This window comes from Empidonax traillii, unplaced genomic scaffold (genome assembly GCF_003031625.1).
Source record: "Empidonax traillii isolate 1590-97213 ecotype Southwest subspecies unplaced genomic scaffold, ASM303162v1 scaffold101:size1699134, whole genome shotgun sequence".
NCBI lineage: Eukaryota > Metazoa > Chordata > Aves > Passeriformes > Tyrannidae > Empidonax > Empidonax traillii.
Genome location: NW_020955294.1, coordinates 202,975 through 221,133, shown reverse-complemented (window position 1 = coordinate 221,133; position 18,159 = coordinate 202,975). Strand labels below are relative to the sequence as shown.

Genomic DNA, 18,159 nt, shown 5'->3' with positions numbered 1-18,159 from the left:
CAGCTACAGATCTTACATGTTACAAACTGAGAACAACTGTCATAAACAACGGTTAACGAGATAATTTCCCTCCAATGACTCCTCGTGCGCTGTTTCTGGGATGTGCCCACTCCCATGTTAAAAATACCCCGGCATCCTGCAGAGAGGTTCCTGGAAAGAGCAGCTTCATTCAGGTTAAAAGTCAGGCAGTATCTGTAGTAAGGCTGGAGACTGTGAGGGGGACACAGCTGCAGCGGGGTTGGTGCTGAGCTGGGTCCTGGTTGCCATTGCTGACAGGTTCTCTCAGTGTTCTCAGTGTCTATGGGGCAGGATTTATTTGTTAGTAGCTCCATGCTTGCCTGGGAGAGGAAAGACGACAGAGCATTTTGCTCTCAGCAGCTTAAAGCTCCGTGCTGGACCCCAAATCCGCCGTCCAGCTCCCACCTCCCTGCCAGGCCATCTGCCCTTGGCATCGCACACCTTCCTGCCAGCCCTCCCCCCTCTCCTGCCTATTACTCGCTGGGTACAGAGGAATTTCTATTTCAAGATGCCTTGTTTTTCCCTCTCCAGCCAGTCCTGCTGCTCAGACCCCGGGTCTTGGAAAGGGGCTTTGCCAAAAGAAATCAATTAACCTGTGGGAATCGCGGGCGCCGGAGATTAAACCCATCCATCACCCCCGGGGTCGGGGCACACGGGGCAGTGTCACCCACCTCCCTAATGAACTGATGCGGGGGCAGAGAACTGGAACGCTGCTCTCTGCAGCCTGTGGAAACTGAGCTTTCCCTGCTTTCATTTTCACACCTCTGTGAAAACTGCTTCGGGGTTTTTCTTGCCGGGATTTCTGTGTGTGTTTGTTCCTTTGTGTAATGGTCTCCGGGCATTCGCTTGGAGATAATTGCTCCTTCCGGGCAGGGCAGATACCAGGAGAGCAACCTCTCTTTCCTGTAAAGCTTCCTCCAGCTTCCACCACACTTCCTTTCAAAAACAGAATTTCCAGCCTTTCACACTACTTTTATCATTACCACAATTCCTGGCATATTTTGTAGGTGACTTTTTTTGGCACGGGAATTCCAGTCAACAAGGCTGCCCCTCTCACAAAAACACTCGTGAAAAAAATTGCTTTCTACAGCAATTCCTTATTTTTTATTTTTTATTTTTTTAAACACAATTCTTTATAACTATTGTCATGCTGCTTCAGAAGTCTGACAGCTTAAAGAGGCTTTTAGTAAATGTAGGGCTGGCAGAGAACAGGACAGAGTACATCACTGGGCTTTAATCCAATCATTTCGGGGGCAATTTTTGTAACACAAATTTAATCCCACTCTTCCAAAGTGATAAGAGAGAGAAAACTGTTAAGAACGGGTTCTGTAAGAGCTCTTAGGCACTAGTAATGATAAATACTTCAGTTCTTTCTCAGACCACTCCAATACAATTCCTGCTGTGATTTCACTTGACTTGTTTTTCTTTTCCCATTCTGTTCCTCTGCAGAGGAGGGTTAAAAAGCAGTTGTATTTTATTTCCAAGCATGACTCCACTGTGTGCTGGATTTTTCTTACCTGCTTAAGGAAAATTGGTGAGACCCAAGGTAGATTTTAGGAAGATGATTCGTACAGTGTTGCCACAGCAGGGCCCTCAGAAATGGATCAGGAATTGGATAACTGCACTTTTATCCCCGGCTTCCATCACAGGTACCTGTGCAGCCCTGGCACAGAACAGCTTCCAGGGCTGGGAGCGCTCCAGGGGCTTCTTCCAGTGGCAGTGAAAGCTCAGCACTGCTGAGAATTGTGCCTGTGGTTTGTGTGTGTGTCCCCTTCCCCCCTCCCAGTGCAGATATCTGGGAGATAACAGAGCTTCCCCCTGGAGAGCCCAGGAGCAAACACCTCCATGGCCCTTCCTGGGAGCTTCACCAGCAAGAGGGAACAGTGTGCTCCTTCTGTTACAAAGAGCAATTTTCTAAAGTCCTTTTCCCAAGCTGTGACAGCTTCTGGTGCCAGGGCTGTAAATCACTGCAGTTGGTGTGTGTCAGGATCCTTTCCTGGACGGGAATGTTCTCCCCAGGAGCTGTGCTGAGCAGGGATCCCGTCCCCAGCCACGGGTCACTCCAGCTGCTCCTGAGGAAAACCAAGCTCACCTGGATTCTTCCTGAGAAACACCTCGTGCAGGTGCAACATAATCTACTCCTCAGAGGATTTTTTTTTTTTTTTAATTTTTAATGTTTTTTTTAACTTAATCCCTGGTTTTATACCCGGAGACGCAAGACCTTCCGCGTGTTTTCCCAGAGGTATGAAAAGGTGCTCTGGGTGGAAATCCAGGTTTGCTGATTGCTCAGTCCCTCTCTGCAATCCTGGAGGTCTTCTCTGAGGATACAGCAATGCAGATCAGGCAGCAGGATGCAACTGCAGTGTGTGTCCCTGCCAGAGCAGGGATAAACAACTGCACCGATGCAGCTGCTCAGGACAAAGGAATTTAAAGTCTTAAACCATCGACCACTCAGCACCCGAGAGCCCCTGCAAGCCTGAATCCTTCACCCATTTGTTTACATGACAAGAAGGTTATTTAAGCAGCTCCAGCAGGTTTTTCCTTTCTCCTAAAATTAAAATTAAGCATTTCGTAAGAAAACAGCTTTACTCTTAATGCCTTGGATTGGGTGTGGAAGCTCTTGCTGGGTTGCAGTGCTGATGGATGGTTCATTTTAAAAGTGGAGGCTACAAACACTAGGAAGAAAATAATTCTTTACAGAGGAGAGAGAGCCACAGGCCACAAAAAGAACCATCCCTAGTCCAGACACCTCTTCTGCTGCCTTAAACACAGCACATCTGCAAATTGCATTACAGGAAAAATGAGAATAATCCATTTTCAGGCTCCTTTCTTCTGCCTCACATCAGGCTTATTTTTAGCCTTTTGCAGAACTAGATAAAAAGTGATGTCCCAGCTCTCCTGTTGCAGCAATTTGAAAGTGTCTGACCTTATTTTTGCTTTGCAGATCCTATTATGTGGGGCGGGGGAAGGACTGGCAGAGTTGTCAGCCCTCCTTTTTCTCTTTGTTGTTGCCAGCAAAGCCCAGAGTCCCCTCCATCCCCAATGTCACAGGTTTTAAGGGGGCAGCTGAACCGACACAGAGGGTGCTCCCCTCTGCTGCTTTGCAGTGCCAAAAATAATATTTCTTCTCTGAAACAGCTGAAAATGTATCACAGGGGGCTTTTAAGAGGCTGGACTCTTCTCTTGGAGAGATGTCTCAGTGCTGCACTGAAGCAGGGTTTGGATTTGAGGGTTTTAGAGGCAGCAAGTGGATTTTTAACAACTCCCCTAAAGGGATGTTTGAGCAGTTCACTGGCTGTTGATACTCAGCTGCTTTGTTTATTTTTTACTCCACAAAAGAACAATAATTAAACATTTCCTACAGTGCTGGAAACCCACAGTGCTTTTTTAGCCCAGATAAAATGACCTTGGCCTTTAAAGCCATGTGAATTTGCAGCAGAAAGCCTGGATTAGGATGCAGAGCATCTGTGATGATGGGAGGAGAGAGGCAAAGAGTGTGTTTTTGAGTATCCAGGAGTGGCATGATAAACACCCAGACTGCATATGGAACAAAATTAGACCATTAGATGGTTTATGTGGAATCAGAGTGTTGAGAGTACGAAGGGAAGAGGTGTGGAAATATAAATAGTTTTATTTTTGGTGGGAAAAGCTGCTTGTGGAGCTGTGGGTTGTTCTCCCCTGTTTACTGGCCAAGGTTGTAACTCCATAAAGAGAGTTAACAGATACAGGAGTGTGACAGCTTGGGACTGGCTGAACTTCAGTGCTGGTTTTGCTGGTGTCACGCACATGGAAAATACAGTCTCATACAGAACAAATTCTGATTTGTTCTGTCACTTCAGTCGCCCTGTGGGTTTCCTGCAGGCTGGGAACATGTCAGAGGCCAGGTTGGTTGTTCACAGCCAGCTCAGCTCCTTGTGGTCCTTACATGGAATGCTCCTGGTGTTTGAAATATGCTGTTGGAGTTAATTGCTGGCAGCAGGAGCTTTGCTTGAGCCCAGGCAGAAGGGCAGAAGCAGCTGGTGCTGGCACAGCTCTGGGCTGTGGAAAAGGCTTCAGGCAGAGCTCTGGGTCCTCCAAACCCATCGATTCCCCACCAGACTGACCTTGCAAGGTTAATCCCCTGTGCCAGGGAAAAAGGAAAACAATATTCCCAGACTGTCCCTGGCTGCTTCAGTGCTGCCCCACAGCAAGAGTGGAGTTTCTCCGTGTGCCTGAAGTTACAGGAAGGCAAAGCTCCCCTCTGCAAGAGCTCATTTCTCCAAAAAACTGCTTGGGAGTCCTTCTGCTGCTGCCTTGGCTGCTGACTGTGTGCTGAGCTGTGCCTGGATGCTCATCAGCTGCAGGACAGGACTGAAGATCCCCAGGGTACAAGGGGCACTGGAATCATGTGGGTTCAGCAAGTCCATTGGCACTGCAGAGGAGGGCTCTTGGCATGGAAGGACTTTGCCATGCAGGGGATTTTAAGCCCTCACTGAGACAGATTCTTTGCTAAGGCTGCCCTGGCCCAGGGACAAAACCTGATCAGATCCCGCGCAGGTGACTGGAGCACTGAGCAGGGGGTGGCAGCTCTCCAAGCCAGAAACAATCTCTGACACGAGGAAATGGAAGAAATAATGAAAAATTCAGCCCTGCTCTGTGTTTCCTGAAGCCTGTCACAATCACAGAGCATTTTACAGGGGTATTGGCTTTTATCAGCAGCAATGAGCCCTTCTTGAGGAGCAATCTGCAAGGCAGATTTTTGGCAGGCCTTGACTGTGGGGCTGTTAGAGCAATTCACTCGTGATTGGGTCAGAGTTTAACCCCACCAAGCCCCTCCCAGCCCCTCAGTGAAGTGGATCAGGGAGATAATCAGAAGGGTAAGAGCTGGAAAACTCTGGGCTGAGGTGCAGACAGTTTAATAGGGAAAGCAAGAGCTGGGCACACAAGCAAAGCCAAACAAACCAAGGAGTGAAGTCACTGCTTGCCATGGGCAGGCAGGTGCTCATCCACCTCCAGGAGAGCAGGGCCCCTTCCCACAGACCTGGGAAGGCAAACTCCATCACTCAGAATGTCCCACCCCCTTCCTCCTTCTTGCCCCCACTGTCTGTGCTGAGGAAGATGGGTCTGGGATATCCCTTTGGTCAGCTGGGGCCACCTGTCCTGGCTGTGGCACTGGGAGGGGCAGGAGAGGCCTTGGCTCGGCAAGAGCAGGAGCATCTCTGTATTATCAGCCCTGTGTTCAGCACAAATCCAAAGCACAGCCCCAGAGCAGCCACTGGGAGGGGAAAGAACTCGACCCCAGGCAAACCCAGCACAGCCTGAACAGCCTCCTAGAGAAACAGGCACTAAACTGTTGGAGTGTTACTTCCAGGGCTCCAACAAGGAGAGTTTAAGTGCTCTGGCTTGGTCATTCCCAGCAGTGCTGCCAGACCATTATCACATGGCAGGCAGGGCTTGGGAAACATGGGGATGGTTCCTTCAGTCCCCAAGGGCAGGTTGGAGCAGCCTGGGCTAGTGGAGGGTGTCCCTGCCCGTGGCAGGGGGTTGGAACAACATAAACTTTAATCTCCCTTCCCACCCAAAGCATTCCATGGGGCTGTGATTCCCCACACCTGGTAGGTCAGAGCTGTACCATGAGGCAGTTGTTGTGGAGGGTAAGAATTATGTTTCTAATCAAGTGGCAAAAGGAGGTTCCACAGGATATTCTGTTTCAAGGTTTAATTAGATCCCACCTGCTTTTTATGTCAAGTTTTCTCCCCTTTCACTTTCAATCATGCCAAGGAAAAAGCGAGACCTTCCACTTCCTCCTCCCTCCATTATTTCAGTGGCCATAAGAGCATGATGTTATCCACACCTTGCATGGCACTAGAAATCCCCCACCTTAATTCTGAGCCCATCAGGTTTTGAGCCACACATCTTCCCAGAGTTCATTTCCACCCCGGTCCTTGGGACCCTGATTTGTGCTGTTGGCTGCTCGTTTTCACATCTGTTCTGCTGCAGCTGCCTGGCAAAATAGCAGGACAGGTTATTGATTTTTCCTTTATGCCAGTTTTCTGCTCTGTCAAGATCTGCCAAAGAGGGAAAAAAGAGGAGCTGCCCCACGTTCCTTCCTCTGGAGGCAAATCAGCACCTCGATTAAAGGAGCAGATGGAAAACACTCCCGTTGTCTGCCCAGCTTTAAGGGGCTGAGCCCAACAGAGGGAAAGTTGTATTTGCTGTCCATGCTGATCACAGTGCCTTTGCTAAAGCCACTGATGTGCAGGAGGGAGAGGGGATTTGAGCCAATTCATTTCCTCCTGCAGCTGCTGGAGCAGCTGCCACCCCCAGCCCGGGGCTCCCCCGGGCCCTGCTCAGAGGGAAGGGCAGCTCTGCCCTTTGCCAGGAGCTCTGGGCTCAACCAGCTCCCCCCTGGGCCTTGGCATGGGGGGCTGGAGGGGCACAAAGCCCCAGGCCCCTCCCTGGGTGGCAGTGGGTGGGCACGGGCGGCAGCAGCCGCAGAGGGCAGAGATTTCCTGCCCCAGATTCCTCCCGGGCTGGGTTCTCTGCTGGGTTTTGTGAAGTGTTCTCTTGGCATCCTGAACAGGCTCCCCAGGGCAGTGGGCACAGCCCCAAGGCTGCCAGAGCTCCAGGAGGGTTTGGATGATCCTCTGGGGCACAGGGGGTGTCCCTTGGGGATGGGCCTGTGCAGGGCCAGGAGTTGGACTTGGTGATCCTCGTGGGTCCTTTCCAGCTCAGCACATTCTGTGACTCTTTCCCTTCAGCACCCTGACCTCCAGTGACAGCCCTCTCGTGGAGGCTGGATAACCTGTCAGGATGCATCAGGAAGCTCAGGGCATGGACTGTTTTTAGCTGTGCTGCCCTGTCCCTGTGCCACTCGGGGGGACGTCTCCAGGCTGGTGTATCACTGCTGCTCACCTTTCCTGCACCAACCCTTTCAGTCCCTGTTTGCAGCTGCTCCAAGCCCAGGGTTCTGCAGGAATTCAGGAGTTGTGTCCCAGAGTTACTGACCTCAGGATCAAACCAGCCTGGGGTCGGTCAGAGCAGGAGCTGCTCCCTGGGAGCAGTCCTTGATTTGGCCGTTGCTGCAGGAGGTGACAGGGTTGATGTTCTGCAGCCGTGTTTTGGGGAGGAGCTGGAGGCACAAATACTAATACTAATGGCCAGTCTCTTCGCGAACGAAGAACCGGGGAAGGTCTTTCCACCTTCCAGCCTGCGCATTGGATTTTTTAGGTGAGACACAGTGTGCGCGGAACTGAGCCCACCCTTTAATCCTGAGGTTCATCTGCCGGGGCCAAGCACACCAAGAGCTTGTTCAGCATCCCGGGAGAATCCTGCTGCGGAGCAGGGAAGCAAAGCCACCTCCTCCCAGCTGCAGGACAGCAGCGGCTCCCACGGGTCCGTTCTGCTCTGCTTGATTCAAAACCCTGCAGTGAAGGGTGGGAAAGGTGACCTGGAGTCTGCAGCCTGCTGGGTTTGCTCCTTGTCTGGTGCTGGGGTGGTGCAGGGCTGGGAGCAGCGTGTGGCACTCCGGAGGTGGCAGAGCCCAGCTGAGAGAGCCCCGCGGGTTCCGGCGGGGAGGGACAGGAGGAGAGCCACGGACTCGGCTTCAGGGGCACAAATCTCTGCATGAGCTGCATGTTGGCACCGGGCAGGACTGGATGAAACTCGGAGCATTTAGTGGAGTTTGACTGATTCAAAAACCTCAAGGGAAATGTGGAAAAATCCCAGTGGAGTGCGGTTCTAAATTCCTCTGTAAGTGAGACAAAGCAGGAGGGTGTGTGGAGAGCAGGAGAGAGGTGTGATGATGTCTGAGGGGTGGCTGGTTGTGTTCTTAAGTGTTTCCTGGTCCTGATTACCTGTTTGTTGCTGGCAGGTCACTGCAGTGAGCGCTCTATCCCCCTGAAGCTGACCGTGTTAATGAGGGTGTTGACAGCCATGGAAAATAGGAGTGGGAAGAGCTGTTGAGTCCTCTCCCTCCTTTGTGCACTAAAAGCGGGGTGTGTTCTGGCAATCGCCTTCAGCCAGGGGTTATTGATCTCTGCGGATAAAACAAACACCTCCTGACACTTCCCCCTGTCCCAGCCGGGGCTGGAATTCAGAGCTGGGTCTGGTGCAGGGAGGACTCTGCCCGTGCCTACATTCACTTTGTGCTCCTCTGCCTCGGTGGTCTCTGCTCCTTCCAGCTGGATCTGCCCTGTCCTCTGGGGTGAGGGAGAGCGCACCGACAGCATCACTCCTGCCCTGGGATCTGCACTTCCCTGGTGGAGTTTGAGTGCATGTGAAGATCAAGAAACCCCACCTGGAGCTGTCCCAGCTCTCCTGCTCCGTGGCTATGTTGTCGGTGGCCCGCAGGAGTTACAGTGACAGCACCAGCAGTGCCCTCCTGTGCAAGTACCTCCCTGTGCTCATTTACCAGTGGATAAACTCCAGGTTTCAGTGTGTTCACAAGGCCTTTTGGAGAGGTTTAACACCCCCAGAAACATCTGAGGAAGTTCAGACAGGGAGGAATCTGCTAGAGGTTGGTCCATCTGTGTCCCTTCCTGAAGTGCTGCTTCTAACAGGCACTTCATGTTTGCACAGTGCATCAGCAACACAGAATTCTCTGCAGTGAAATGAAGAGGGATCCCTAATCACAGGCAGGAATTGCTAAGTCCAGTGGCCCAGCTGCCCCTGTAGCCCCAATAGTCCTGTCTGCTGAACGAGCTCCTGCCCAAAAAGTCAGAAACTCCTGCTCAGTCACTCAAAAAAGGAGTCCTTTTCAGGCCAGAAGGACCTCACCGAAGCATTTTACTGCTGGCTGTAAAAGCTAAGTGATGTTAAGTACAGCAGGCTGTAAAAATCAGGACGTTATTTCCTAATATGATTCATAGTTACAAAATCCAGAGCCTGGAAATCCAGGAAACCCGGGAAAGCTGCAGGATGCTGAAATGCAGGTGGTGTTTAACTTGGGTGTGAAACGGGACTTTCACCGGGCTGGCAGCGTTCCCAAAGGCTCTCTGGAAGCACAGCCCTTCTCCTGGGGCCCTGAGCATGGTGGTGCTGCACACACTGGGGTGTGTCCTCCTTCCTGACCTGTTCCTGGCTGGGCTTGGAGCTCGTGGGCAGAGGTGACACGTCCCTGGAGCTCAGTCAGTGGGACACGTCCCACTGCTGGTCCCCACAGCTTCACCCTGAGCTGCTGGGGCAGGTGGGGCTGCAGGTGAGAGGCAGATCTGGGGCCAGGTGGAGCAGAACATTCTTGCCCTGGATGTGGCAGCAAAAGCTCTTCCAAGTCCCTGGGGGCTGCCCAGCAGCGCTGGAACCTCCATCAGCTGTTGGGCTGCAAGGGACAGAGCATTCAGAGAATAATCCTGCCCAGATCCTGAAACAGAGCTCAGCTGACCTGTAAAAAATCCTGGCCACTCATCTGTTATCTTAAATCCGCTGTCTTTTCCTCCTGCAGGTCTCTGGCTGGCCGAGGTGCTGTGGAATTAGATCCATTTTACATAGCATAAATATTTAACAGCACTGGAGCCTGTAGTTTAATATTAAACAGACAGGCTTATAAATACTTCAGAATTATAGGTGCTGTCACACTACATGGAAATGGTTTGATAGGATCTAGGAGAAATATTTAGGTTTGACAGGAGAGGAAGTGATGGGGGTTAGAGGGAATCAGCCACGTTTTTAACTGCGGGAGGAGCCCATAAAAAAAAAAAAAACACCACCAAAAAAAGTTGTACAGCTTCTGTTCTTGAAAGGCAATTTGGGGGAGTTTCCTTCCCCTCAGGAAACAACAGACTGGTTCCCACCCCTACTCTCTTCAAGGAATGAAAACATTCTCAATCTTAAGAAAACACTGCAGAGAAAACAGAACAGTTCTGGAGCCAGTGCTGGGTGAGATCTCCCTGGTCGGAAGCGGGGCCATTCAGTGGGGGATTATCTTCATTAGAACGGCAAGTGGGACTTAATCAGGGATTTAGATGCTCTTGAGCCTTGTTAGTTTAAGCCCATGTACTACATTTTGCCACCTAAGAGAGTTTACAGTTTATTATTAGTAGGTTTGCTTTAAGAAAACAAACAAATCCCCACCTGCCCCGCTGGGAGCAGCTGTGCCTGAGCCGGGAGCAAGGGCTGCAATGGGCACTGCACCCACCAGATCTGGGGATTTGTCAGCTCTCCCTTCTGCCCACCAGCCTCCTGGGTGAGCCCTGAAAGTCATTTCTCTCCCCAGCAGGTTCTCCAGGCATGTGGGGGTCTAATTTCCCGTGAGATCTTCCAAATGCATTTCAGGATTAGCCCCTCCAGGCCTCTGTTCCCATCTGCGAGACAGAGATAAAGCAGAACTCGAGAGAAACGTGTTAAAATAAAAGGGAGGTACATTTTATCCCATAGGAGGCTGAACTACAAGGAATAAAAGCAGGGAAGTTGTGTGTGTTTATGGTTCCCCCATCAGCAGTGCAGGTGGGTTCTCTGTGCCAAAGTCATGGCAAAACAAACTTTGTGTATATTCTGTATCCTGTAAGAATGTGGAATGACGTGCCAAGGGACATGACTTCCAAACACTGTGGCACATTCAAACCTCTGGAGTTTGAGCGTTCTGTGACAGTTCCATGACATTCCATAGCTTGATTCCTCCCTCTGACATTGGCTGTAGCATTCCCAGGTAATGTGTTTTGTCTCTGGTGAATTCTGCTACCAAAGCACAGTTACAATGTTCAGTACAGTGTGATTTCCAGTGCAGTGGAATGGTGATTGTACAAAGGATCTTGAGTCAGCTCTTCCATCAGGAATATTTCAGTTTATGGCCTGCAAAGGCTTCTGTGCACTGTGGAGACAAATCTCCTGTGGGGTTGGTGTGGAGTTGGGAGCTGTGGCTGAGCTGGGCCAATCCCCAGTGCAGAGATTTCTTGGAAGGTGTGCCCTGAGCACTGGTTAATTCTTATCCTGGAACATATGTCTGAATCCAGCATCAGAACTTTTCAACCAAAAAAAAAAAGACTGTCCAGGGTCAGTACAAAGTGGGGTGAAGAGCCACAGGTGAGTGTTAGTGAATGAGCCTTTCCTGAGTTCCCACCTGGCAGGGCCTCAGGCAGTGATGGTTTCTGTGATATTCCCTGTCCACCTGCCCAAGTGTTTCCCTGATTGGGAGAGAAGCTGCTTTTGCACGTGACAGCACAGGTCTGACACACTGCTGGCTCAATTTGGTCCTTATCTTGACTTGGCCCAGCCAAATGTCAGGAGAAGACTCTCCCTTTGTGCCTCAGGTTTATGGTCCTTTAGCCCAGGGACAGCCTTTGGGTGAAGCCCCCGGACAGTCAAAGGCAAGGCAGGTCCGTGAGCAGGGGCAGGGGGGCTTTCCAGTGTTGTTGTAAGAATCCAGGTGCTCCCACTGAGGTCCCTGAGCACCCCAGCCAGGGAGAAGGTCCCAAAGGGCTCCTGTCCCCGAGTTCCCTGCGCTGGGAGGGACGAGCGGCGTGGGGAGGGGACGTGGTTGCTGCAGAGGAAGGCTGGATTTCCAGGGCCTGTACTGCAAGGAGGAGGAGCAGGTCCAAGGGGTTGACTTTGCAGGACTGTTGCTGCTGTGCCTGGGTCCCACAGAGCAGGCAGGAGCTGTCCCCTCACAGCAGGAGCTGCGGGTGACACCGCGGTCCCTGCTGGGTGCTGGTGTCCAGAACAGCAGCAGGTCTTCAGGAGCTCAAAACTGAGAGACAGCTCCTTTTCTCCCAATTTAATTTAATTTTTATCAGTGGTGGCTGTTTCCATTTGTGCTGTCAGGCTGAAGGACACCACCAGCCGCTGTACAAACGCTCTTGTTCTGGCTCGGGGAAACAGTCGCTACGTCCGGCTGCCTTTGGGACCTTCCCAAATCCTTGTCAATTAGTGTCAGCAACGTTACTTGGCATGTTCCAGCAACTGCCAGAACTGCTGTCAGACAGCCCTGTGTGACGGGCTTTGAGCTTTATACCATAGTGCAGGACAGTTGTTTGTTTCTTCAGGCACTGTTAAGGAACCGACACCTGGATCCACCAGGTCACTGGGCACCCGTTTCTTTGCTGATTGCAGCTCTCACACCCCTTTGTTTTCCCCTCACCAGGGTGAACCAACTCGTGATGCCACCAGCCTCTGTCAAGGTCTGAGACGGTGAGTGACCCAAACCAGCAACAGGTTTCAAGCTGCCCCTGCGCCTCCAAACCCCTGCCCACCCCTTCCTTTCCTCATTCCTGGAGAGAGGTTTCCTTACCCAGCCCTGCTCTGCACCTTTGTCACCTTCAGCCCAAACCAGAGGAAAGCAGGAACAGGGAAACCTGGAGTTCACCAACCTCCTGCTGCCCTGCTCTGGCTCCAGCACCCGCTGCCCTCAAACCACCATCCTTAACTTTGCCCAAATCTTTGTTTTCTGGCAGCACCTGCTCTTTCCTGTTGTTGGTGGACTGTCCCCACTGCCACCCTCGATCCAGGGTGACAGTTCTGAGCCAGAGGGACCAGCCCCTTTTCCCCCTGTGTGCACGTTGTCCTTATCACTCCCCCACAGCCACAGCGAGTGATAAAACACTTGCATTTCACTGGAGCCTAAATTAATTACAGCAACTTTTTGAAGAGGAGATTTCTTTCCCCATAAACTAAATGCACTGAGAGACTAATCAGAAAATCAGAACTCAGTAAGACACTTAAGAATGGCCTTTTGAGGGAAAAGATTTCATGCAATCTCTAGCACAGCAGATGTGTTATTTCCACAGAGGGGAGTGGATTGTGGGATGGGGCTGCCAGGAGCTTGCAGGCTCAGGGCTGGATGCTCACACATTGTTATTTATCAGGAGCTTTTAGTTAAAAGTTTGTGGGGTTGGGTTTTTTGTTTGTTTTGTTTAAAAAAACAAAACCCTCAACAAATCTTGGAGGAAATACAAATGGTGTTGCTGAGACTTGCCTGATAAAATAGTGACCACCTGGGTCCTGGGCACAGCAAGGTTTTTCACTGCACTTGCTTCTTTTTTGCTCCAGTTTTGTAGAGGTTGAGATAAACCAGGCCATTGTCACAGGGAATTGTTCTGTAACTGAGCAGTCACTGATTTTTAAGGTCAGGGGCAATTTCTTGCATAACATGGAGCACAGACCCCCTGACAGGAAATCCTGCAGTGAGAGAACTGGTTGTCCCTGCCCTGGTATCTTGGAAAGCTGCTGGATGGGCCCCACTGTGCACGAGTGGCTCCTCAGCAGGGAGGGAGGTGCTGATGTGGCTCCTCAAAGCCAGCCTGGGCCATCAGCAGTGCCTGCTCTGCCCTGGCAGCAGCCAGAGCTGGGATTGTGCTGCTGGGCCCTCCAAGGGACAGCAGGTTGGAAAATGACAATTTAAGGCACGGGTCAGTCCCTTTTTCTTTAATAGACGGAGGGAGTTAGAAACAGTGCAGCAAAAACACCCCTGTAATCTGCAGAGCTGCTCCATCAGGAACAGTTGAACTTACACACCTGGCAAACAGGACGTGGTTGATGCCCCAAAATACAGCAGGCAGGAGCTACACCTGCTGCTGCTCTCCTGGAGGAGGCATGTCCAGATCACAGGACATTTGTTTCCCATTCCAAACAGCTACAGCACATCCCAAAGTGCTGCCTCCACCCTGGGCAGGCTTTGCTGGCCCTCCTTGCACAGAGACAGAGGGTCTCTGAGCTGGCCCTGCCCCAAAGCCGGGATGCCCCTTTACCAATCCATCCCTGGGAGCTCCCCACTAACCCCTCCCTTCCCTTGCCTCCCCTTCCCATTCCCAGGTGCTGCTGAAGGAAAGGACACGTGGACTCTGCTCCCACCACACCAACCTCAAGCTCGAAGCCCTTCCGTGCTGGATCCCAGTGGATCCTCCAGCTCCACTCCAGCCCGAGGGGTTCTCCAGCACCAAACCCAGCCCAGCCTGGGGGGTGGGACAGCAGGAGGGGAGCAGAGCAGCTGGAACAGGACCCGCTCCAGGGGAAGGGCCTTTGTTCCTCTGAGCACCAACAGCTGCTGCCCAAGCGAGTGACTGCAGGTCGTGTCCATGGTTGTAGTTGTAGCCAATGAAGTCCAGTGGTCTGCAGGACTGGTGTCCTGTGGAATGCTGCTGCTCTGCCAGCGCTCCCACACCCACGGGCGGCACGAGCTGGGGGGCCCGTTCTGTGCATCACCTTTGCTTTGACACTGAAGGCTCAACTCAGATTATTATTTTTTATTTAAGTATGTCATAAGATGCTTTATCTCTGCTGAAGATGTTAGATGAGATATATAGATATATATATATTTAGATAAACAGTTTTTATTTAAATGTTTAAAACCTGGAGCTGCCTGTGCAACCACAGCAGACATGAGCGACGTCCACAGCTCTCCTTGTCCCACAGCCCTGGTGTCAGGCCCTGCAAGGGCACCACGGGAGGAGTTCCAGGGGGTGACCTCCCTGTCACCTGAGGCTGAGCAATGGGCAGAGGAGAGAGTCTCACTGCACTGGGAATGCTGGTGGTTGTCACAGAAAGGCCCAGGACGTTGGGCAGAAATCCCTGCGGGCTCTGGAGTTTTCCAGACGCTCAATTCAGCCTTGCCTGGGAGGCTCACAGGCTTTCAAAACACCAAAATCCACCTGGCTGAACTGCTGTACGCTGGGCCTGGGAGTGCAATACTGCTGTGCCAGTGACCTCGTGCTTTGTTTACATGATGCCATATCACACGGACTGTCGATGCTAATTCTCCCTGTCAGTGTTCCAAAGCAGTGGCTGATACTCTGTTTCCCGGGAGCAGCCTTTGGGCTCCTGCACACCCAACCCTGCCCAGTCCAAGTGCTCTCCCTGGGGTGTCACCATTTGAGGCCTTTCAGGCGAGGCCAGTGCCTGAACCGGGCGAGTCTCAAGTGCAGGGACGTGTCCTGGGGCCCCCTCACTGGGTTTTGTTCCCTCGTTTCCTGCACTTGGCCTCCAGGAGCCCAACTGATGCCATGCCAGGTGGTGCTGCAGGAGTGTGGGGCAGCAAGGAGAGCACAGAGAGCACAGGCCCTGCCCAGCCAGGCTGCTTCACATGGGGCTCCAGGAGCTCCCCACTCCCTGTCTCTGCCCACCCATCAGTTCAGATCCCCCTCCAGCTCAGCACCTTGAGCAGGGGAAGGCCCATCCTGTGCTCGTGGCTCACCAGGGGCTGCCCTTGGGCTCCAAGCAGGACTAAACCAGCTCAGGAACTGCCAGGCTGGGACTGGATGCAAGTTAAGGCTGGAAGGTGCTGTCCTGGCTGGGCCACAAGGCTGCCCAGAGACACGGGAAGGTCCCCTTGGCCTGGGTTTATCTCCCATTCCCTTCCAGGCCGTGCTGGGACCTCCAGCACAGCCTTGCAGTGGGGATGGGTGTGATTCCAGGTGCTCACCCCACAGGCAGTCTCTGCCCAGGCAGGTTCCAGAGGTGGCTCCTGTCACCCCACGAGCCTTTCCCCCTCCTCAGACCCCACAGGACTCCTCTGCAAAGGCTCTGTCACCTGAAACACCTGAACAACAGCTCAAGATTCAGCTAAAGAACCAGAGCCAGAAGTGTTCCTCGAGTGCCTGGGCATCCTCTGGAGAGCAGCGAGTGGGTGCTAGGAATAACAAAGCAAGGCAAATCCCGAACAATGCTTCACTTCCCACCTCATGCCACTGTTTACATTCCTAGGGGAAACGAGGCCCCTGCAGTGTGGAAGCCAAACGCTTGGCTTTAAAGGCACATGAATTTCTGATTCCCGTTAAGAAATTCCTTGTTAAGCTGTTTAAAAAGAAACAAAAAGCAGCCCAACAATCAGTCATTTCATCTCCGAGACCAAAGCAGATTAACCACATTTCCGAAATTGCTTTTCCAATAGGCTCCCTCTGTTGCAGCATTTGCTTGTCAACAAAATGAAACATTCCTGCCAAGGTTCAGAGATCAGGAATTCTCCTGTAACTGAATTCTCGGGAGTCAGCCACGACCAGGGAACTGAAGTGGTTTGTAGTGTCCTTGTCTGTGACAGGCCCTGTCAGAGCTCAGTGCTGGTTGTATCTTCTGAAGGAATTGCTGTGGGCTCTGTTGAATAAGAGGGAAGGCAGCAAGCAAGGGAGTGAGAATTGAGTCCTACCTGCACCAAGGGATCCCTGAATCCCTGCTCCTACCTGCACCAAGGGATCCCTGAATCCCTGCTCCTACCTGCACCAAGGGATCCCTGAATCCCTGCTCCTACCTGCACCAAGGGATCCCTGAATCCCTGCTCCTACCTGCACCAAGGGATCCCTGAATCCCTGCTCCCACGTGTTCCAGGCTAGGAGAGGGAGGCCCAGGCTCCTCCCAGCTCCCCACGGGCTGTGGGACCTGCAGTGCCAGGTCCTTGCTGTGTTCACTCCCCAGGGAGGCTCCAGGCTGCCCTCAGTGAACCACGAGGGTTTTCTTCTCCTCCACTTCCTAAAGGGGATTTTTTTAAAGCATTAACTGCCCCCTCTCAGCTGATCCTGCCCTGGCAGTGGTTTGCACACAGGGAGGGGAACTGAGGCGGTGGGACCTGCCCAAGGGGGCAAGACAATGCCCCAAAAGGCAGCAAACTGCCACCCCAAGTGGCTCCAGCTGCCATCGCTCCCAGGGCAGCTCTGGGCGGCCCCAGGAGCCTCTCCCCTTTCAGACTGGCCAAGGGAGACCCTCAGGGTGAGACCAAACCCCCCAAATGACTGGCTGTGCTCTGGGAAGCAGAGTTCGCTCAGCACCCTCCGTCCCAACTGCTCGTTTTCTTCCCCATTTGCTTTTTTGTTTGGTAAACCAGCACTTAACAATCACTTTTACTATGTGATGTATGGGAGTATTAGTATAATTTTCTTGTTATACAAGGGAGGAGTATAAAATAGTTTTCTGATTTCTTTCAGAAGCAAATGACTATTTTATTTTTTAAGAGCAATTGATTGTGAATCTCAGAGTATAAAAAAAAAAAAAGAGATAAATAAGCCAAATATATACCTTTATGTAAATTAAGAAATAAAAGTATTTAAAATGTACCTGCTGGCTCCTTTCCTGTGTCACCTCTTGGCTGTGCACTCCTGGGGTTTGCTGGGCTGATCCTGGGACAAGGCTGCTCCACACAGGAACACTCGGGTGGGGATGGTGAAGGACTGATGTGCAGTGACACACACAGGGGTGGCTGAGGCTCCCCTGACCAGCTGGGAGAGACCGTCCCACAGCACCCCCTTCAGTGTCCTTTTCCTTCAGCACAGGGCAAGTGTCCAGGTCAGGACACTCCTAAAGCAAAGGACCTGTCGCTGAAACCACCCCCCCTTTTTGGCAGCACCGTCTCAGGGCTTTCAGCTTCATCATCCCGTGTCAAAGACTCGATTAAGCATAATTTTATACATTCTGATGGTCCAGCAGATGGGCTCTGAAAGCTCAGCAGCTTTAGCTGGGTTTGGGTAATGGACATACCCATGTGTGTGCACCCACAAACCCTGCCTCTGTAGAGCCACCAAGGCCACCCACGCCCTGACAAACAGCCTGGTGGGCTGGCACAGGGTGACAACCTGACCCTCTCCAGCACCTGCTGTGCAGCACCCCAAGCTGGTGCTGATGTGTCCTGGTGTCTCTGGAGCCTTTAGCATGGTGGTAACAGGGGTGCTGACTGCAAGGCAACCTCTCCTGCGCAACTCCCAACACTGCATCCCTCTCCCGGTGTCCCTGGCAAAATCTCTGCATGACACACAGGACAGTACTTAAAAAAATCACAGAATCACAGAATGGGTTGGAGGGACCTTAGAGCTCATCCAGTCCCACCACCTGCCATGTGCAGGGACACCTTCCACTACTCCAGGTTGCTCCAAGGCCCGTCCAACCTGGCCTTGGACACTCCCAGGGATGGGGCAGCCACAGCTTCTCTGGGCACCCTGTGCCAGGGCATCACCACCCTCCCAGGACTCCACACCCCTCCCTGGATCTCACTGCCCAGGGCCTGTGGCTGTTTTCCTGCATCCAGAAGAACCCTTGAGCTCTTCTCACTGCCAAAGAGCTCTGGACAGCTGAAAAGAAAAGGCTTCATTAAAATCAAAGCACGCTCTGTCTCCTGAAGTCCTGAAGGTCAAGCGACAGACAGGACATGAAATCAAGTATAATGAAACCTCTGTGATTGTTAAAAGGCACAAATAAGTGCAGGATTTGACTTGGTGGATTAGTGACTGCTTTCTCTAAGCTGTGCATCAAAGC

General features: G+C 52.1%; 1 protein-coding gene across 2 annotated transcripts in view; it reads left to right on the top strand.

The window, feature by feature from the left end:
* The window catches only part of SPNS2 (sphingolipid transporter 2), a 120,176-nt gene extending 106,280 nt beyond the window's left edge, over positions 1-13,896 (top strand). For both annotated transcript variants that reach the window (XM_027882148.1, XM_027882147.1), the window contains 2 exons: positions 12,074-12,120; positions 13,741-13,896. In XM_027882148.1, coding sequence (XP_027737949.1) covers positions 12,074-12,116 — 43 coding nt within the window. In that variant the 3' untranslated portion in view covers positions 12,117-12,120; positions 13,741-13,896. The remainder of the gene's footprint in view (positions 1-12,073; positions 12,121-13,740) is intronic.
* Positions 13,897-18,159: the final 4,263 nt, after the last annotated feature.